Source organism: Colobus angolensis, unplaced genomic scaffold, assembly GCF_000951035.1.
Source record: "Colobus angolensis palliatus isolate OR3802 unplaced genomic scaffold, Cang.pa_1.0 Scaffold98, whole genome shotgun sequence".
NCBI classification, from domain to species: domain Eukaryota; kingdom Metazoa; phylum Chordata; class Mammalia; order Primates; family Cercopithecidae; genus Colobus; species Colobus angolensis.
Window position 1 is genome coordinate 7,964,056 of NW_012123820.1, and position 13,554 is coordinate 7,977,609.

General features: G+C 33.4%; 1 protein-coding gene across 1 annotated transcript in view; it reads left to right on the plus strand.

The window, feature by feature from the left end:
- The window catches only part of ROBO1 (roundabout, axon guidance receptor, homolog 1 (Drosophila)), a 147,069-nt gene that overhangs the window by 52,709 nt on the left and 80,806 nt on the right, over nucleotides 1–13,554 (plus strand). The window contains exons 5-6 of the mRNA XM_011932798.1: nucleotides 10,432–10,556; nucleotides 12,984–13,155. Of these exons, the coding sequence (XP_011788188.1) occupies nucleotides 10,432–10,556; nucleotides 12,984–13,155 (297 nt within the window). The remainder of the gene's footprint in view (nucleotides 1–10,431; nucleotides 10,557–12,983; nucleotides 13,156–13,554) is intronic.

Sequence of the window (13,554 nt, forward strand, 5' to 3'; positions counted from 1 at the left end):
TTTTTTGTATTTTTGGTAGAGATGGGATTTCCCCATGTTGGCCAGACTGGTTTTGAACTCCTGACCTCAAAGTGATCCACCCACCTCAGCCTCCCGAAGTGTTAGGATTACAGTGTTAAGCACATGAGCCACTGCCCCTGGCCTTTTATTTTGTTTTAATCCCTCTGGCTACATCATAAGATTGGACTGGAAAAGACCAAAATAGTAGTTCAGGTGAGTGCTGTTGGATAGCTTGGGCCAGAATGGTGGCAATAAAGATAGAAGGAGGTAGATGGATTGGATAAATGGTTATAGTATAAACACTGTGGAATGTGTGGTTGATTGTGTATTTCCAGGAGGAAAGACAGGAAAGATGTAGGTTTCTGGCTTTCTAAGTGGACCTAGGGAATATTACCATCAAAATTATAGCCCTAAGATATGTGTTGGGTGACGTGTGCATTGTCATAGATAGATTGCCGTGTACTTGCATTTGAATTGTGGATTCCTTAGTAGACAAGTAACTACCAACGTGTATTAACTGCTTTTTGGGAAAGTAACAATATTTTTAGAAAGGAAGAATAAGAACAAGAGTACTAACCTTTTCTGAGTACCTGTGATATGTCAGGCATTGTGCAAGGTACTTTGTATATATGGGGTGAAATAAATATATGTTAGTGTTCTGATAAGCTTTAAGTTGAATAGCTCATCTACAGCTGGGCTTCTGAATCCTGGCACTGTTGACATTTTGTGCTACATCATTCTTTGTTTTGGGGAGGTTGTCTTGGGCCTTGTAGGATGTTTATCGGTATCATTGGCCTCTGTCCACTAAATGCTAGTAGCTCTCTGCCTTCACCTTCTTCCCCACATCAGTTGTGACAGCAAAAATTGTCTCCAGAACCATTGTTCTACAGAATAATAAGAGATATTCAAGTGGAGGTGAAAAGTTCATAGTATTTTATGTATCCATTAAATATATTATTAAAATGGCCTCCTTTATCTCTTTATTTTTATGTCTTAAAAGTTGAAAGACATAATGACAGGCTTTTAAGTTAAACTCAATCTTTTCCCCCAAAAGAAATCATACCTAGTATTAAAATATCCTGAGAGTTTTTAATTGTTAGAGGTATTGTCATTCATGAGTATCTATGTATATAATTTTTCCAACATACCAGTGACTGGATGTTGTCAATTCAAATATAGATAGCTTTACTACTTGAGAATTTGGGCTCTTGTATTTGAATAGAAATGTGTTTCTTCCAAAAGTTTTTATTTAACTCACTACCTTACTCCATTCATATTCTCTGGAACGTGGTGTTCACAGGTGCATCAGATGTGTTAACTGAGCTCTGCGTTCAAAAAGGGCTATAGATGAGAATGGGGGGAAAATCACCTCAATTTAAGGATTCATTAGAATTTAGCTACTAGCAGTGAGAACTTACACGATGAATTAGCAGAAGAATTCCATAGTTGAGATGATTTCATTTTTAGCCCATAAAAAAAGCAGCTCTTCTCTGATATTTACTAATAGGATTGGTCCTATTGTAGATACATTCACTTTACAATAACATATTCTATAGAGTCAATCTAGGAGTTTGTAATACTTAAGTTATTTTAGACCTAAATACTGTAGCAATCTTCTGTCATTATATTTTTTTTAAAATTAAACGTTTCTGAATGTCCATACAATTAAAACGATAGCACAGAAAGCACTTTAAGATTCAATTTCTCTGTCCCTCTGCCAGACGCGGTTATATCTAAACTGCTGTGGCCTAATGGAAATAAATCCTATTTTAACAGACCTCTGGAGACATCATAGTTGGCAACCAATTCATGGTTCAGTGACCATTTCTGTGAACGGCTTCGTCTCTGGACTTTCTTTACATTGTTCATGCTCTTATTTAGGCCCATTACCATCTTTTCTTCTGGCCTTGGTCGTTATAAAAATTGGCTGGTCCCCATGCTTATTAGACATAATCTGAAGACTTCTTAAGTATCTATTCAACTAACTTATTTTCTTTAGATGAAAAAGGTCTTTTCCTCCAAACTCTGTATAATGTTTTTCCAAACATGTATCATCTTTCTGACTCATACACATGTCTCCTGAATGTAACAAGCAGATAGAAGATAAAAGAGGAATCTTCTTCCTCCTTCCCTCCCTGCCTTCCTGCCTCCCTCCCTCCCTCTTTCCTTTATTTCCTTCCTTCCTTTCTTTGACTTCCTTTCTCTCTTCTTATCTTATTTATACCTAAAGATTACTGTCTGAGCAATGTATATTCTTAGTATACAAAAGATTTCAAAACAAATAACTAATTTAGAACACTATGATATCACATTCATAAAGGAAGAAAGTATTTTATTCTAAATGGTAGTGATTCTGTGTGTGTGTGTGTGTGTGTTTGTGTGTGTGTGTGTGTGTGACAGAGAGAGACAAAGAGAGGGGATTCTTGTCAAAATATACTGTTTTGATGTTTCAAAAAAGATGGATATTTTGTTCAACATATAAAGATTTCAAGTGATGAAATAATTAAAATTGATTTACCCTTAAAAATGATTGCAGTACTTTTTAATTGCAAAAATAAATTTTTCAAGCAGCATTAAGTCTGTGTTATTACCTGTTAGTTTCCAGGTCTTTTTAAAACTCTAGCTGAATATTCTTAAAATATTTTTACTATCATGAAGAATTCTTTAAGACCAGTTTGTGTATATGCATATAGTAATGATTTTGGTAGTAATGATTTTAAGTTAAACAACTATTTGTGGCAGTTTAAATGTAAAATCAAACGTATTTCGTATCCTATTGTGTATTCTTCTAAAATCAAATGTATTTTGTATCCTATTGCATATTCTTCTAAAATCAAACGTATTTTGTATCCTATTGCATATTCTTCACCACTAACTGATTGACCAGTAGGAAAATTTGTACAGAGAGTTGGATATTGTCAGGAGGCCTAGAAGCCAGTCTATGGTGAACCGCCTGTGACTGAGAAAGTTCTTTAACAATTTAGGTTTTCTGTTTTCTCATGCAAAATAAGTTTGGACTGATAAGTTCTAAGGTCACTTCCAGTGCCCACATTTTATAGTTTTATTAGAGACAGAAACGGACAGGCTTTTCCCCTCTCTTAGCAAGGAAAAGGACTTGGGATACAGGTGCCTGCAACCTTAAAAGCAGAAAGGAATGAAGTTGAGAAAGGCTATGAGAAGGTTTGGAGTGCAGCCTCCCATAAATGTTGAATGTTAGAGGATAATGAATGAACAGGTTCCAAGTTACTCTGCTTTTTTTTTTTTTTTTTTCCTGGTTCTTTGTGCCATGTCCAATAGGACAATAATTAAAATCTGCCTGTTTCATAGAAAGGACCATATTCTCTGTATGGAAAGGAAATCCTTTTACCTGACCTTTGGAGAAATGTAGAGAAAGGAGAAATATGGGGAAAACTTAAATAAATTCCTATAATTTATTCTTTAGCAGAGAAAGTTAGGGATGGTAATTTTTTTCAAGTGAGTGAAAGGATTTTATATAGTCCATATTAATGACTTCTATTTGTTTACTGAAAGTAGAACAAATGAAAGGGGGGTTAAATTCTGAACAGTCTTTCCTTTAGATAAGAGGATTCATTTCTTGATAATCAGAGTTGTTAGAAACCTAAATGACCATTCAAGATAGACTCCTCTCCAAAACCTCCGGTGTTTTAGAAGCTTCTATGTTACGTTATGTTATTAGATAACTTTGAAGATCCTTAATAGGCTATAAAATGTTTTTCTTTTTTTCTTTTCTTTTCTTTTTCTTTTTTTGTTTTTAGACAGAGTCTTGCTTTGTCCCCCAGGCTGGAGTGCAGTGGTGCAATCTTGGCTCACTGCAACCTCCGCCTCCCGGGTTCAAGCGATTCCCCTGCCTCAGCTTCCCAAGTAGCTGGGACTACAGGTGTGCGCCACCACACCCAACTAATTTTTTGTAATTTTAGTAGAGATGGGGTTTCACTGTGTTAGCCAAGATGGTCTCAATCTCCTGACGTCATGATGCGCCTGCCTCGGCCTCCCAAAGTGCTGGGATTACAGGCGTGAGCCACCGCGCCCAGCCTAAAATATTTTTCAGTTATCATCTGTCATTGATGTGATATGCAAATACATTAGTCTAAAGTTCTTAAGCCCATTGGATTTTGATTAATAAAAGGATTCTACTCCTGTGGGTTGACTGCTAGTACAAACTACAAGCAAGAAAAGGGTGCTTTAAAAATTTTAAATTAGGTAATTTCCAATAATTTTTTTGTTGTTTTTAACATACATTTTTGAAATGTTTTAGGAATTTTAAATTGCTGAAAATACATGAAAACATTTAGGAATCATTTCTCTACTTTTCTGACTTTAAGGATTTATTTTAACTGCTTCAGTCTAACGGGATCGAATTTATTTTCACAGATTAATCCGAAAGATAATCCTGTAACTTTTTGTTATCTCAAAGCAGAATTCTGTTGTTACAGTTTGTCAGGTCCTCTCTTTTGTAGTCCTAAATATTTCTTACTGTCATTTAAAACACATCATCCGTAAGGTGTCAAGAAATGTAACCACGTTTTATCCATTCTGTGTTTTTGAGTCCGGGTGGCATAACTGGAGATGCTATAATAAACATTAAGCCTGTGTAAATGAGAAAGTTTCTTTTTAACTTTTCTAACTTGAGTGAGTAAAAAATTATGCTTAGTTTTTTTTTTCTCTGTAATGAAAAATAAAGACATTATTTTACTCCTGTTGAAGAGAATGTGTGAATTAAAAACGTTTCTAGATTGCCTTTAAATTTTGTGTATGGTACAAAAGTGTGCAAGAGAAATTTTATCTTTGTTTTATAATTGTACCACTTAACAACAACATTCTTTAGCATTTATTTAAACTACAGGAATATGTATCAGGTCTAATTAATTTTGATTTACTGAAAGCTATGGAAGTTGTTTATTTGAGTAAAATATATTGTAGATTTCTACTGGGACTATTATGAAAAAGTTCTGCATTTGACATGACAGTAATTATATTAGCTTATAAAATAGAGAGAAACAAAATAATGATTTCCGGTATTTTAAATATATATTATTTGAGCTTTCTCTATTAAGATGCCTAATGTTTCAACATTAAAAACAGAAAATGTAATTATGATTTATAGATAAGATTATAAAGTTTTCTTAGTTCTCATAATTTATTCACTTTTTTCTATGCACTATCTCAGTTAAAAAATATGCAAGAATTTAAATGCAACACCTTTTTAAAGGCTTGCTATTCAATTTATGGTCATGGGCCAGCAAAACTTGGATGCTTGTTAGAAATGCAAAATCTCCGGTCACACCCCTAACCTGTAGAATCATAATCTGTATCTTAACCAGCTCTCAGGGTGACTCATGCTTATTTGAGTATGAGAAGCATGGATTTCAGTTTCATAGAATATTGTTGGCAGGATACACCTTTTAAAAATTGAACTGATGATGAGTTGTGGGATGTAACGTTCTTTTTTCTAAAATGCTCAATTTTTGGTTTCGATGTAGTTTTAGCAGCTAAGATTTATAATGTTTTTAAACCCATTACATATTAGTTCTCTAACCTGTCATCTGGTAGCAACATGTAAAGTTATTTTAAAATGTTTTATAATTTTATAGCTCTCATCCATTGTAGCTCTGCCATTTAATCATAGTAGAGAATTTAAGCTTCATTTCTATTTTTCTTAAATTATTCATGATTATACCTAAAATGCTAACAAATATTCATTCATGGACAGTGTGAGCCATATATTCAAATATTAACATGTTCTTTATCTTAAAAGAAGAATCATTGTTAAGTCAAATCTTATTACTTTTCTGTTTCATTTTATGTTTCCTTATTTTTATTTATTCCATGTTTTCTTTTTTTGTTTTGTTTTAGTTGGGTCTGGTAAGTTGACATTTTATTGGCCATCTTCTAATCACCGTGTCACTGTGCCTGGAACTTCTCTTCCCCTTTCCATCCATACCCTTCCATGTCCTTCAGCCAATCAGCCTCCATGTTTCACTTGTCATTGGCCACAAAGACAGACTGCACAGAGTAAAGTCTGCAGGAAGTATGGGTAACTGTGACAAAGAGTGAAGGTAATGGGGTTGCTAACTTTATATCTTATTAAATTAAATGTTATGTGATCTGCATCCTTTTATTTCTTCTCTCCCGAAATAAGTGATAGGATTGTATCTTGGTTAAGTACTGTTACAATTTATATATTGTAAGATTAAACAAAAATGCATGCAGAGAATGATTTAGGTTCTTTTGGTTCAAAATATATTTGTGAATTCACATATGTCTATCTGAGTTTTTATAACTATTGCTCTATAACAGCCATTGAAAGTCCTGTTGGTGAGTACTAGCCTTGCACTTAGGACTGTTTGCACTCGTTTTCATTTCTGTGTGTCAGAGTCGTTTCATTCTGTGTAGGAAATAATCCCAGGATGTGTCCAAAGTTTCTCAAAATGGACTTTGATAAACATTTCTCCCCATAGAAATAAATGAGCCACCAAGTTTCTAAGTGCTTACCTTGGAGGAAGGTCCAATCATTTGATAAGGTCACTAGAAAGCAATTTTTAGATAATTTTACATGAAGATGCAAAAGAGTATGCTGGAGAATAACTTTGACCCTAAAGACTCTCTCTCACTGTTTTTAAGTTAAAAAGTTACAATAGGTCTGGCATGGGGGCTCACGCCTGTAATCCCAGCACTTTGGGAGGCTGAGGTGGTTGAATCATTTGAGGCCAAGAATTCAAGAGCAACATGTCCAACATTGCAGAACCGCGTCTCTACCAAAAAATACAAAAATTAGGCATGGCGGTGCACGCCTGTAGTCCCAGCTACCTGGGAGGCTGAGGCAGGAGAATCGCCTGAACCTGGGAGGCAGAGGTTGCAGTGAACCTAGATGGCACCACTGCACTCCAGCCTGGGCGACAGAGTTAGACCCTGCCTCAGAAAAAGAAAAAAACAAAAAATTCCAATAATATTATAAAAGTGACTTTTCATATTAATACAGATAGGATGGATTGTTCAATGATAATGTAATATCTGGATTTGAAAAAATAGGTTTCTATGTGATACCTTACAAAAATACATGTAAAGGATGAGATATAAACATAAAATAATGAAGATATAAAAGCACAGGATGATAATTAAGTTGAATATTTATATAATTTATTATGTATTATATAATCTATATTGTATAATTTTATTGATACGATAACAAAAATACCTAAATAGACTGCAAAGACTATTAATAAAATGGGAAAATCTATTTGCAACACATAGGAGAAATGGCTGAAATTGTAGCCTATCAACAGTTCTTAGAAATCAGAAAGAAAATCTGAGTTCATGAGCACAATATCCACAACAAATCAGATACCAATGACAAGATAGTGTGAAGAAAAATGTTTAACATTTCGAATCGAAAATTGTTAATTAGGAGGAGAATCTGTTGTTAGTTTGGCAAAGATGTTAATGCTCGACGTTTGTGAGGTTGGGAGAAAAAGCTATTTGTAGACTGTTAGTGAAAGTATCAGCTGATTCAAAACATTCCTGAGCATGGTTTAGCTATACTTGTTAATAACATTCTGGATCTTTGCATATTTTCAGACCTTGTAACTCTACAGCTAGCAACTAATTTTGATTATACTTGTCAGAAAGATGTTAACATTACCATTATTTTTAACAGTGAAAATTAGAAATAATCCAAATTTAAAACAACTGAGATTGGTTCAGTGCTTAAAGGTAATTTGCTTATTGTTTATTAAACAGTCCTTAAAATGATTTTTTATTAGTATGACCCAATTTCTGTGGCAGAAGTATGGGTAGGTTTTCTCTTCTTCCCTTTTGTCTAATTTTCCAAATTTTCATCCCTGAACATAAATGATCTTGGTAACATGATTACATATTTTTGATTACGGCAAATTTAAATTAAAATTGTAGCTTTCAAAAAACATTCCAAACTTTCATCATAAACATTAAGTGGGCACATTTAATGAATGACCTTCTCACTCTAAATAGATAGATAACAATGACAGATTGATAGATAGAAGCATATTTAGGTCATTAAATTTTTTTTCTTAGAGATACATCTACTACAACTGATATTTAAAAACATACGTAGAAGAGGGTTTTTAAAAGTTACATTTCTAAGACATATCTTGTGGCTGATGTCACTGTTGATGTTGGCTTCAGAATATGCCTACCAAATACAGTAAATTTGTTTCCAGGCAAATATCCTGTGTGGAAGGATTGCTTCAGGATGAATGTAGTTAGCATAAGGGTTTGTATTCCTTGTTCTCAAGTAAGTCTTTGAGGTTTGAGGAGAACTGGCATTTTATCAAAGAAACATAGATTCTGGCACACATTCTTAAACATGCTTCTGAGATTTAGGAAAGAGACCACCCGAAGTTTTTTACTTAACTGAGTGGTTTGAACATTTATATTTTCCTACTCAAATTCCCTGCATATTGGAAAGTCATATTCTCCCCCTCATCTAATTAATCACTTGGATTTCTTTCGCTGAAGCAAACCAAACTCCAGTCTGAATTTAGTTTATTATCCAGTCAGTCCTTTCAATTTCTTGGTCTGATTTTGACATCAATTATTCCAGCCCTTGATTAAGGAATAGAATGCTCCTGTATGGATTTGTGCTGGAGGAAAGTCCCTGAGCAGTGATGCACTTGCCTATTATTATACCTGGGTAATGATAGTGTTTGCTAAATTCATGAGTAAGCCATTCAATTACAATCACAGTTTTAAAAAAATTATAAGCTAGAACTTCAGTGTTACCAAATTGAACTTAAACTGTATTTCCTAACTTTGTATTTTCTTCCCTGTAAGTTAGAGGACGTTTGAAAGCCTTTGACCTGATTTTTCAGGTCTCCTATAATTTTCTAGTCAAATGTTATAATTTCTACTAAACCTCAATTTTTAAAAAAAGAAGTATAGAAAAAGGAACACTAATCTAGAAGCTAGGAGTTCTAATTACTTTCTTCAATTTTGCCACCATGCAATCATCAAGTCGTTTTACATGTACTTTTTTTTAAAGGGGCTTTATATTTGAAATATATGCATGTTTCTAATATGCATATTAATTAGCTTTTAACATTTCTTTATGACCTGTAAATTCAAATACCCAGATTTAGGGACATTTCAGCTATTTTATTAAAATTTATAAATTTATAAAATCTATAACTTTATACATTTTATATATTAAAATATATTTTACATATATCTGTATATTAAATGCAACTGACCAAGAAATTGTAAGTCCAAGAAAAGTATCTTTTCCAATACTGACCTTCATTAGCAAAGAAATTATACTCTTGTGAGCAGACTGATGACATTTGGGAACATAATCTGAATAGAATTTGATTTGTATTCACATTAAGGAGTTTCCCTAAGTGATTGATTTAAGTAACTCAACATACTTTTAAAGAGAAGGTTAGAAATAGTGTAAAAGTCTTAAAAAGTAGAGTAGACAAACCCTGTCCTGCAGAAACTATTAAATGTCGCTTACAGCATTTGTGCACTTCAATGGAAACTGAGACAAGAGAGGAGAATAATTAGGTGTTTCAGACAGCTGATAAGAAATGGATTTGAAAAGTGTAAACAGTAGGTAAAAAGATTTACATTCTGTGCACATTTTTCCAAGCCCAAAGCTCAGCCCAAAAGCAAATACCTTTTTTTTTCCAGAAGTGACTCCATCAGCACACCTAACGTTTTCAGCTACCATTGTATTCAATGTAATTGACACAATTTTCTGACACTATTTACTGCTGGATGAAGTAGCCATTTAAATCGGTCTAAATCAAACAGTTTGGACAAAGCCGGCAGTATTTAGAATGTCAGGATGAGCAGCTGTTTCAAATTTGCGCTCATTTCCATATATATTCTGTTTGAACATGCCCTTGCCTATGTAAATGAAAGAGGCATTTCACTCCACTCTTGCTTTAAATTCATTTCTATTCAAATAATTGGACTGAAGATTTTAAATGGTTATCATTTGCATGGTAGCATTTCAGGAGATTTTGAGTTAAAGTAATTTTAAGACCTTGCTGCATCAGGAGATCCTTGTGTGGATGATGAAAACTCATTCACCTTTAAGCAGATCTAAAGGAGAAAAGGTAATATTTATTCATAAAAAATTCAGGTATACTTAGAATGTATAGGGTCAAACTGTAGCTTTAGAATTCTTTTCAATATGTGGGTTAATCTTAGAAGGTCAGGTCATAAAAAACTCCATGTAACAACTCGGTTTCAATCTCTAACCATGAACTTAACATTTTAGTTTCAAATTAAGGACAAGAATTGGTATATCATTACTGTTTCACATAACACGCTGTATAAAATAACAGCAGCACTTAGAATATGAGTGATTGTCTCAATGAGGACAATAACTGCGTGCTTTTAATTCAGTGTAATTTGTTTCATCTCCTTTAGAACCTCCACATTTTGTGGTGAAACCCCGTGACCAGGTTGTTGCCTTGGGGCGGACTGTAACTTTTCAGTGTGAAGCAACTGGAAATCCTCAACCAGCTATTTTTTGGAGGAGAGAGGGGAGTCAGGTACACCCTTTTCCTAATTTTTTTTAAATCAGCAAAGATGGTTGCCAAGATGTATGAGAAGAGAAACCAACATATTACTTAGTCATGCAGCTGTCACGTTAAGAGAACTGGGAAATCTCAGAGTGCCCAGAAAATTTTAGCAATGAGAAGGAAGACAAAATTTTCTTTACTGCTTGAATTCTGAAAGCAATTTTCTCTGCCTAGTTTTGGCACACAAGGTACTATATAAAGTTTACCTTTATTTGTAGCTCAGCCACATTAAAAAGAAAAACACTTTTTTCTCAATATTATCCAATTAATTATTATTTGTATTATTCAGGTATCTGGAATTATATATTAAAAGAGATTTATGTACATTTAAAACAGATGATAATTTTTCAGTGATTTCTCTGAAAGCTTCAGGAGTCTGAACTGCCTTCTGAATCGTTAACCTATATGAAATTATCTTTAACAGAGATGGTGTGTTAAATATAATTTGTTATATTCAAATGTGTTGAAAACTATCACATGCTGTCAACATTTGCTATAAAATCTAACTCTCTTTTATGAACTTCAATTTTGTATATGTATGGAAACTGAAATACAGAAATGTATACTCTTTTAAACTCTTAAGTTCATTGTTGGACTTCAGTTTAATAAACAGGAAATCTTAGAAGAGTTTAAAATATCTTTTTGTCTCATCTCTTAATGATTAGCCTTCTTCAGTAAAACAAAAACGTGACTGGGCACAGTGACTCATGCTTGTAATCTCAGCACTTTGGGAGGCTCAGGTAGGAGGATCACTTGACCTCAGGAGTTTGAGACTAGCCTAGGCAATATAGTGAGCCCTCATCTCTACAAAACATTAAAAATAAACAACTAGTGGGGCATGGTGGTGAGTGTTTCTAGTCCCAGCTCCTCTGGAGGCTGGGGCAGGAGGATCACCGGAGTCCCTGAGGTAGAGACTGCAGTGAGCTGTGATTGCGTCACTGCACTCCAGCCTGGGTGAGAGAGCGAGACACTCTCAGAAAATAAGTATATAAAGCAGAACGTTTCCCTCCACTTGTTTCTGATATGTGTAAATAAACAATTCTCATTCGTTTTTAACACTTATTCCTGTTTTTTTATTTTGCTTAAATCAATCTTGGGTGTTTGTTTCATGGTCTTGCTTCTAATGTGTTATTATAAAAAACAGGTCATTTACTGACTGCATTTAATATTTGGTAGGGAATGCTATCAAGTTCACCTTTTCTTCCACTTTGGTAGCCAAATATTGATTTGATTATGGTATATAGGCCCTTATTTGAATTCTAGTAACTTGGTAGGTTCTAACACATTCCATTTGGCCTCAAAGAACTAAATTTGCTGAAATCAAATTATAGACAAGAAAGAATGAAATATTTCAAAAGGGCAGGAAGAATTTTAGTGCATTTTAGAAGGAAATCTTTGTAGCAGTGATAGTAAATCCACTGGAACGTCTTCTTAAAGGAGTAATATTTTGATGATTCATTTAAGTTATTTAAACAATTGGATCAAATTTCCAAATAATTTAGGTTTCGTTCAATATTCCAACTCACTTTTCCCTAAAATGTTGTCATTGGACATATATCCATGGAATAGTAGTTAAAACCTTTATAAAATAATGTATATTAAAAGGCACCAAAACTTTTTAAAAGAATTAATTTTGTTGTGGTAGGGAAAATGTTACTATTTTTTTTCATGAAATTCAATAACATGATCTGTTATTTTATGTGACATATACACTAACTATAAGAAGCATGATCTTTTAATTAAATTCAACATATGAATTTTAGAAAATCCATAACAGATATTCTCACCAATTAACAAGAAAAACAAGATATATGTTAAAAGTTTGGTATAGGTTACTGAACTTTTACAATGGATAGCTAACAGAAACGCTTTTTGTGGTGCCAAAATGGTGTCGTATCCTTGATTTTAATTTGTCAGAATTTGTTTACATATTAATTCTTGAATATATTAAAGGTTTTAAGATTAATAATCCTAGTAGTCATATATAGGTGAAGCAAGACTTTTGTCTTTGTTTTGCTAAATAGGTCAACATTTTTTACTATAATGATAGTTAATATTCTTATATATCTAGTATTGCTTAAAAACAGATAGAAACATATATATCAATCTTGAGAGTTACTTAAATTTTCAAATGACCCTATACGAGGTTAGATTATTAAACATTGTATGTGTATATGTGTACATATGTAGATGTTTATGTGCACGGACGTGTATATATGTAGGCATGTGATGGAAGCATATTTAGCTTATTTTTGCATGTGTATATATAGAGATAAATATGCATATGTGTATGTATACTTTTATATGTATGTTTTTAAATGTAAATGTATAAATGCCAAAATACTGGAACCTAACAACCTATTTTTATTTTCCTCCATCCCAATTTCTGGGTTCTAGAATCTACTCTTCTCGTATCAGCCACCACAGTCATCCAGCCGGTTTTCAGTCTCCCAGACTGGTGACCTCACAATTACTAATGTCCAGCGATCTGATGTTGGTTATTACATCTGCCAGACTTTAAATGTTGCGGGAAGCATCATCACAAAGGCGTATTTGGAAGTTACAGATGGTAACGTGTAACACATTTTATTTCAAGATGTCCAAGTTTGGCTTAGGATCCAAAGCGGGTGCCCGTAGATATATTTATTCCCAACTTTATAGCTTTTTATGGCTATTTTGGTGTAAAACCTAAGAGAGTGTTGATACAATAAATTCAAACTTATTCTTATTTTAACCTAAATGTATGATAAATTCATAGCATTCAGTCAGATTCATAAAAACATAGCAATTATCTAAGGAGAAGTTTGTACTAAATGGCTGCATATAGGAATATATCTATGTTTTGGAAAACAAAAAAATATTTTGTAATATCTTAGTGTAAATTGCCATCTCTTCTCTTTCCTCTATAATTTGGGAGATAAGATGAATTTTTAGGTCATAAGTCCAAAATCTAATAGCTCACTACTTA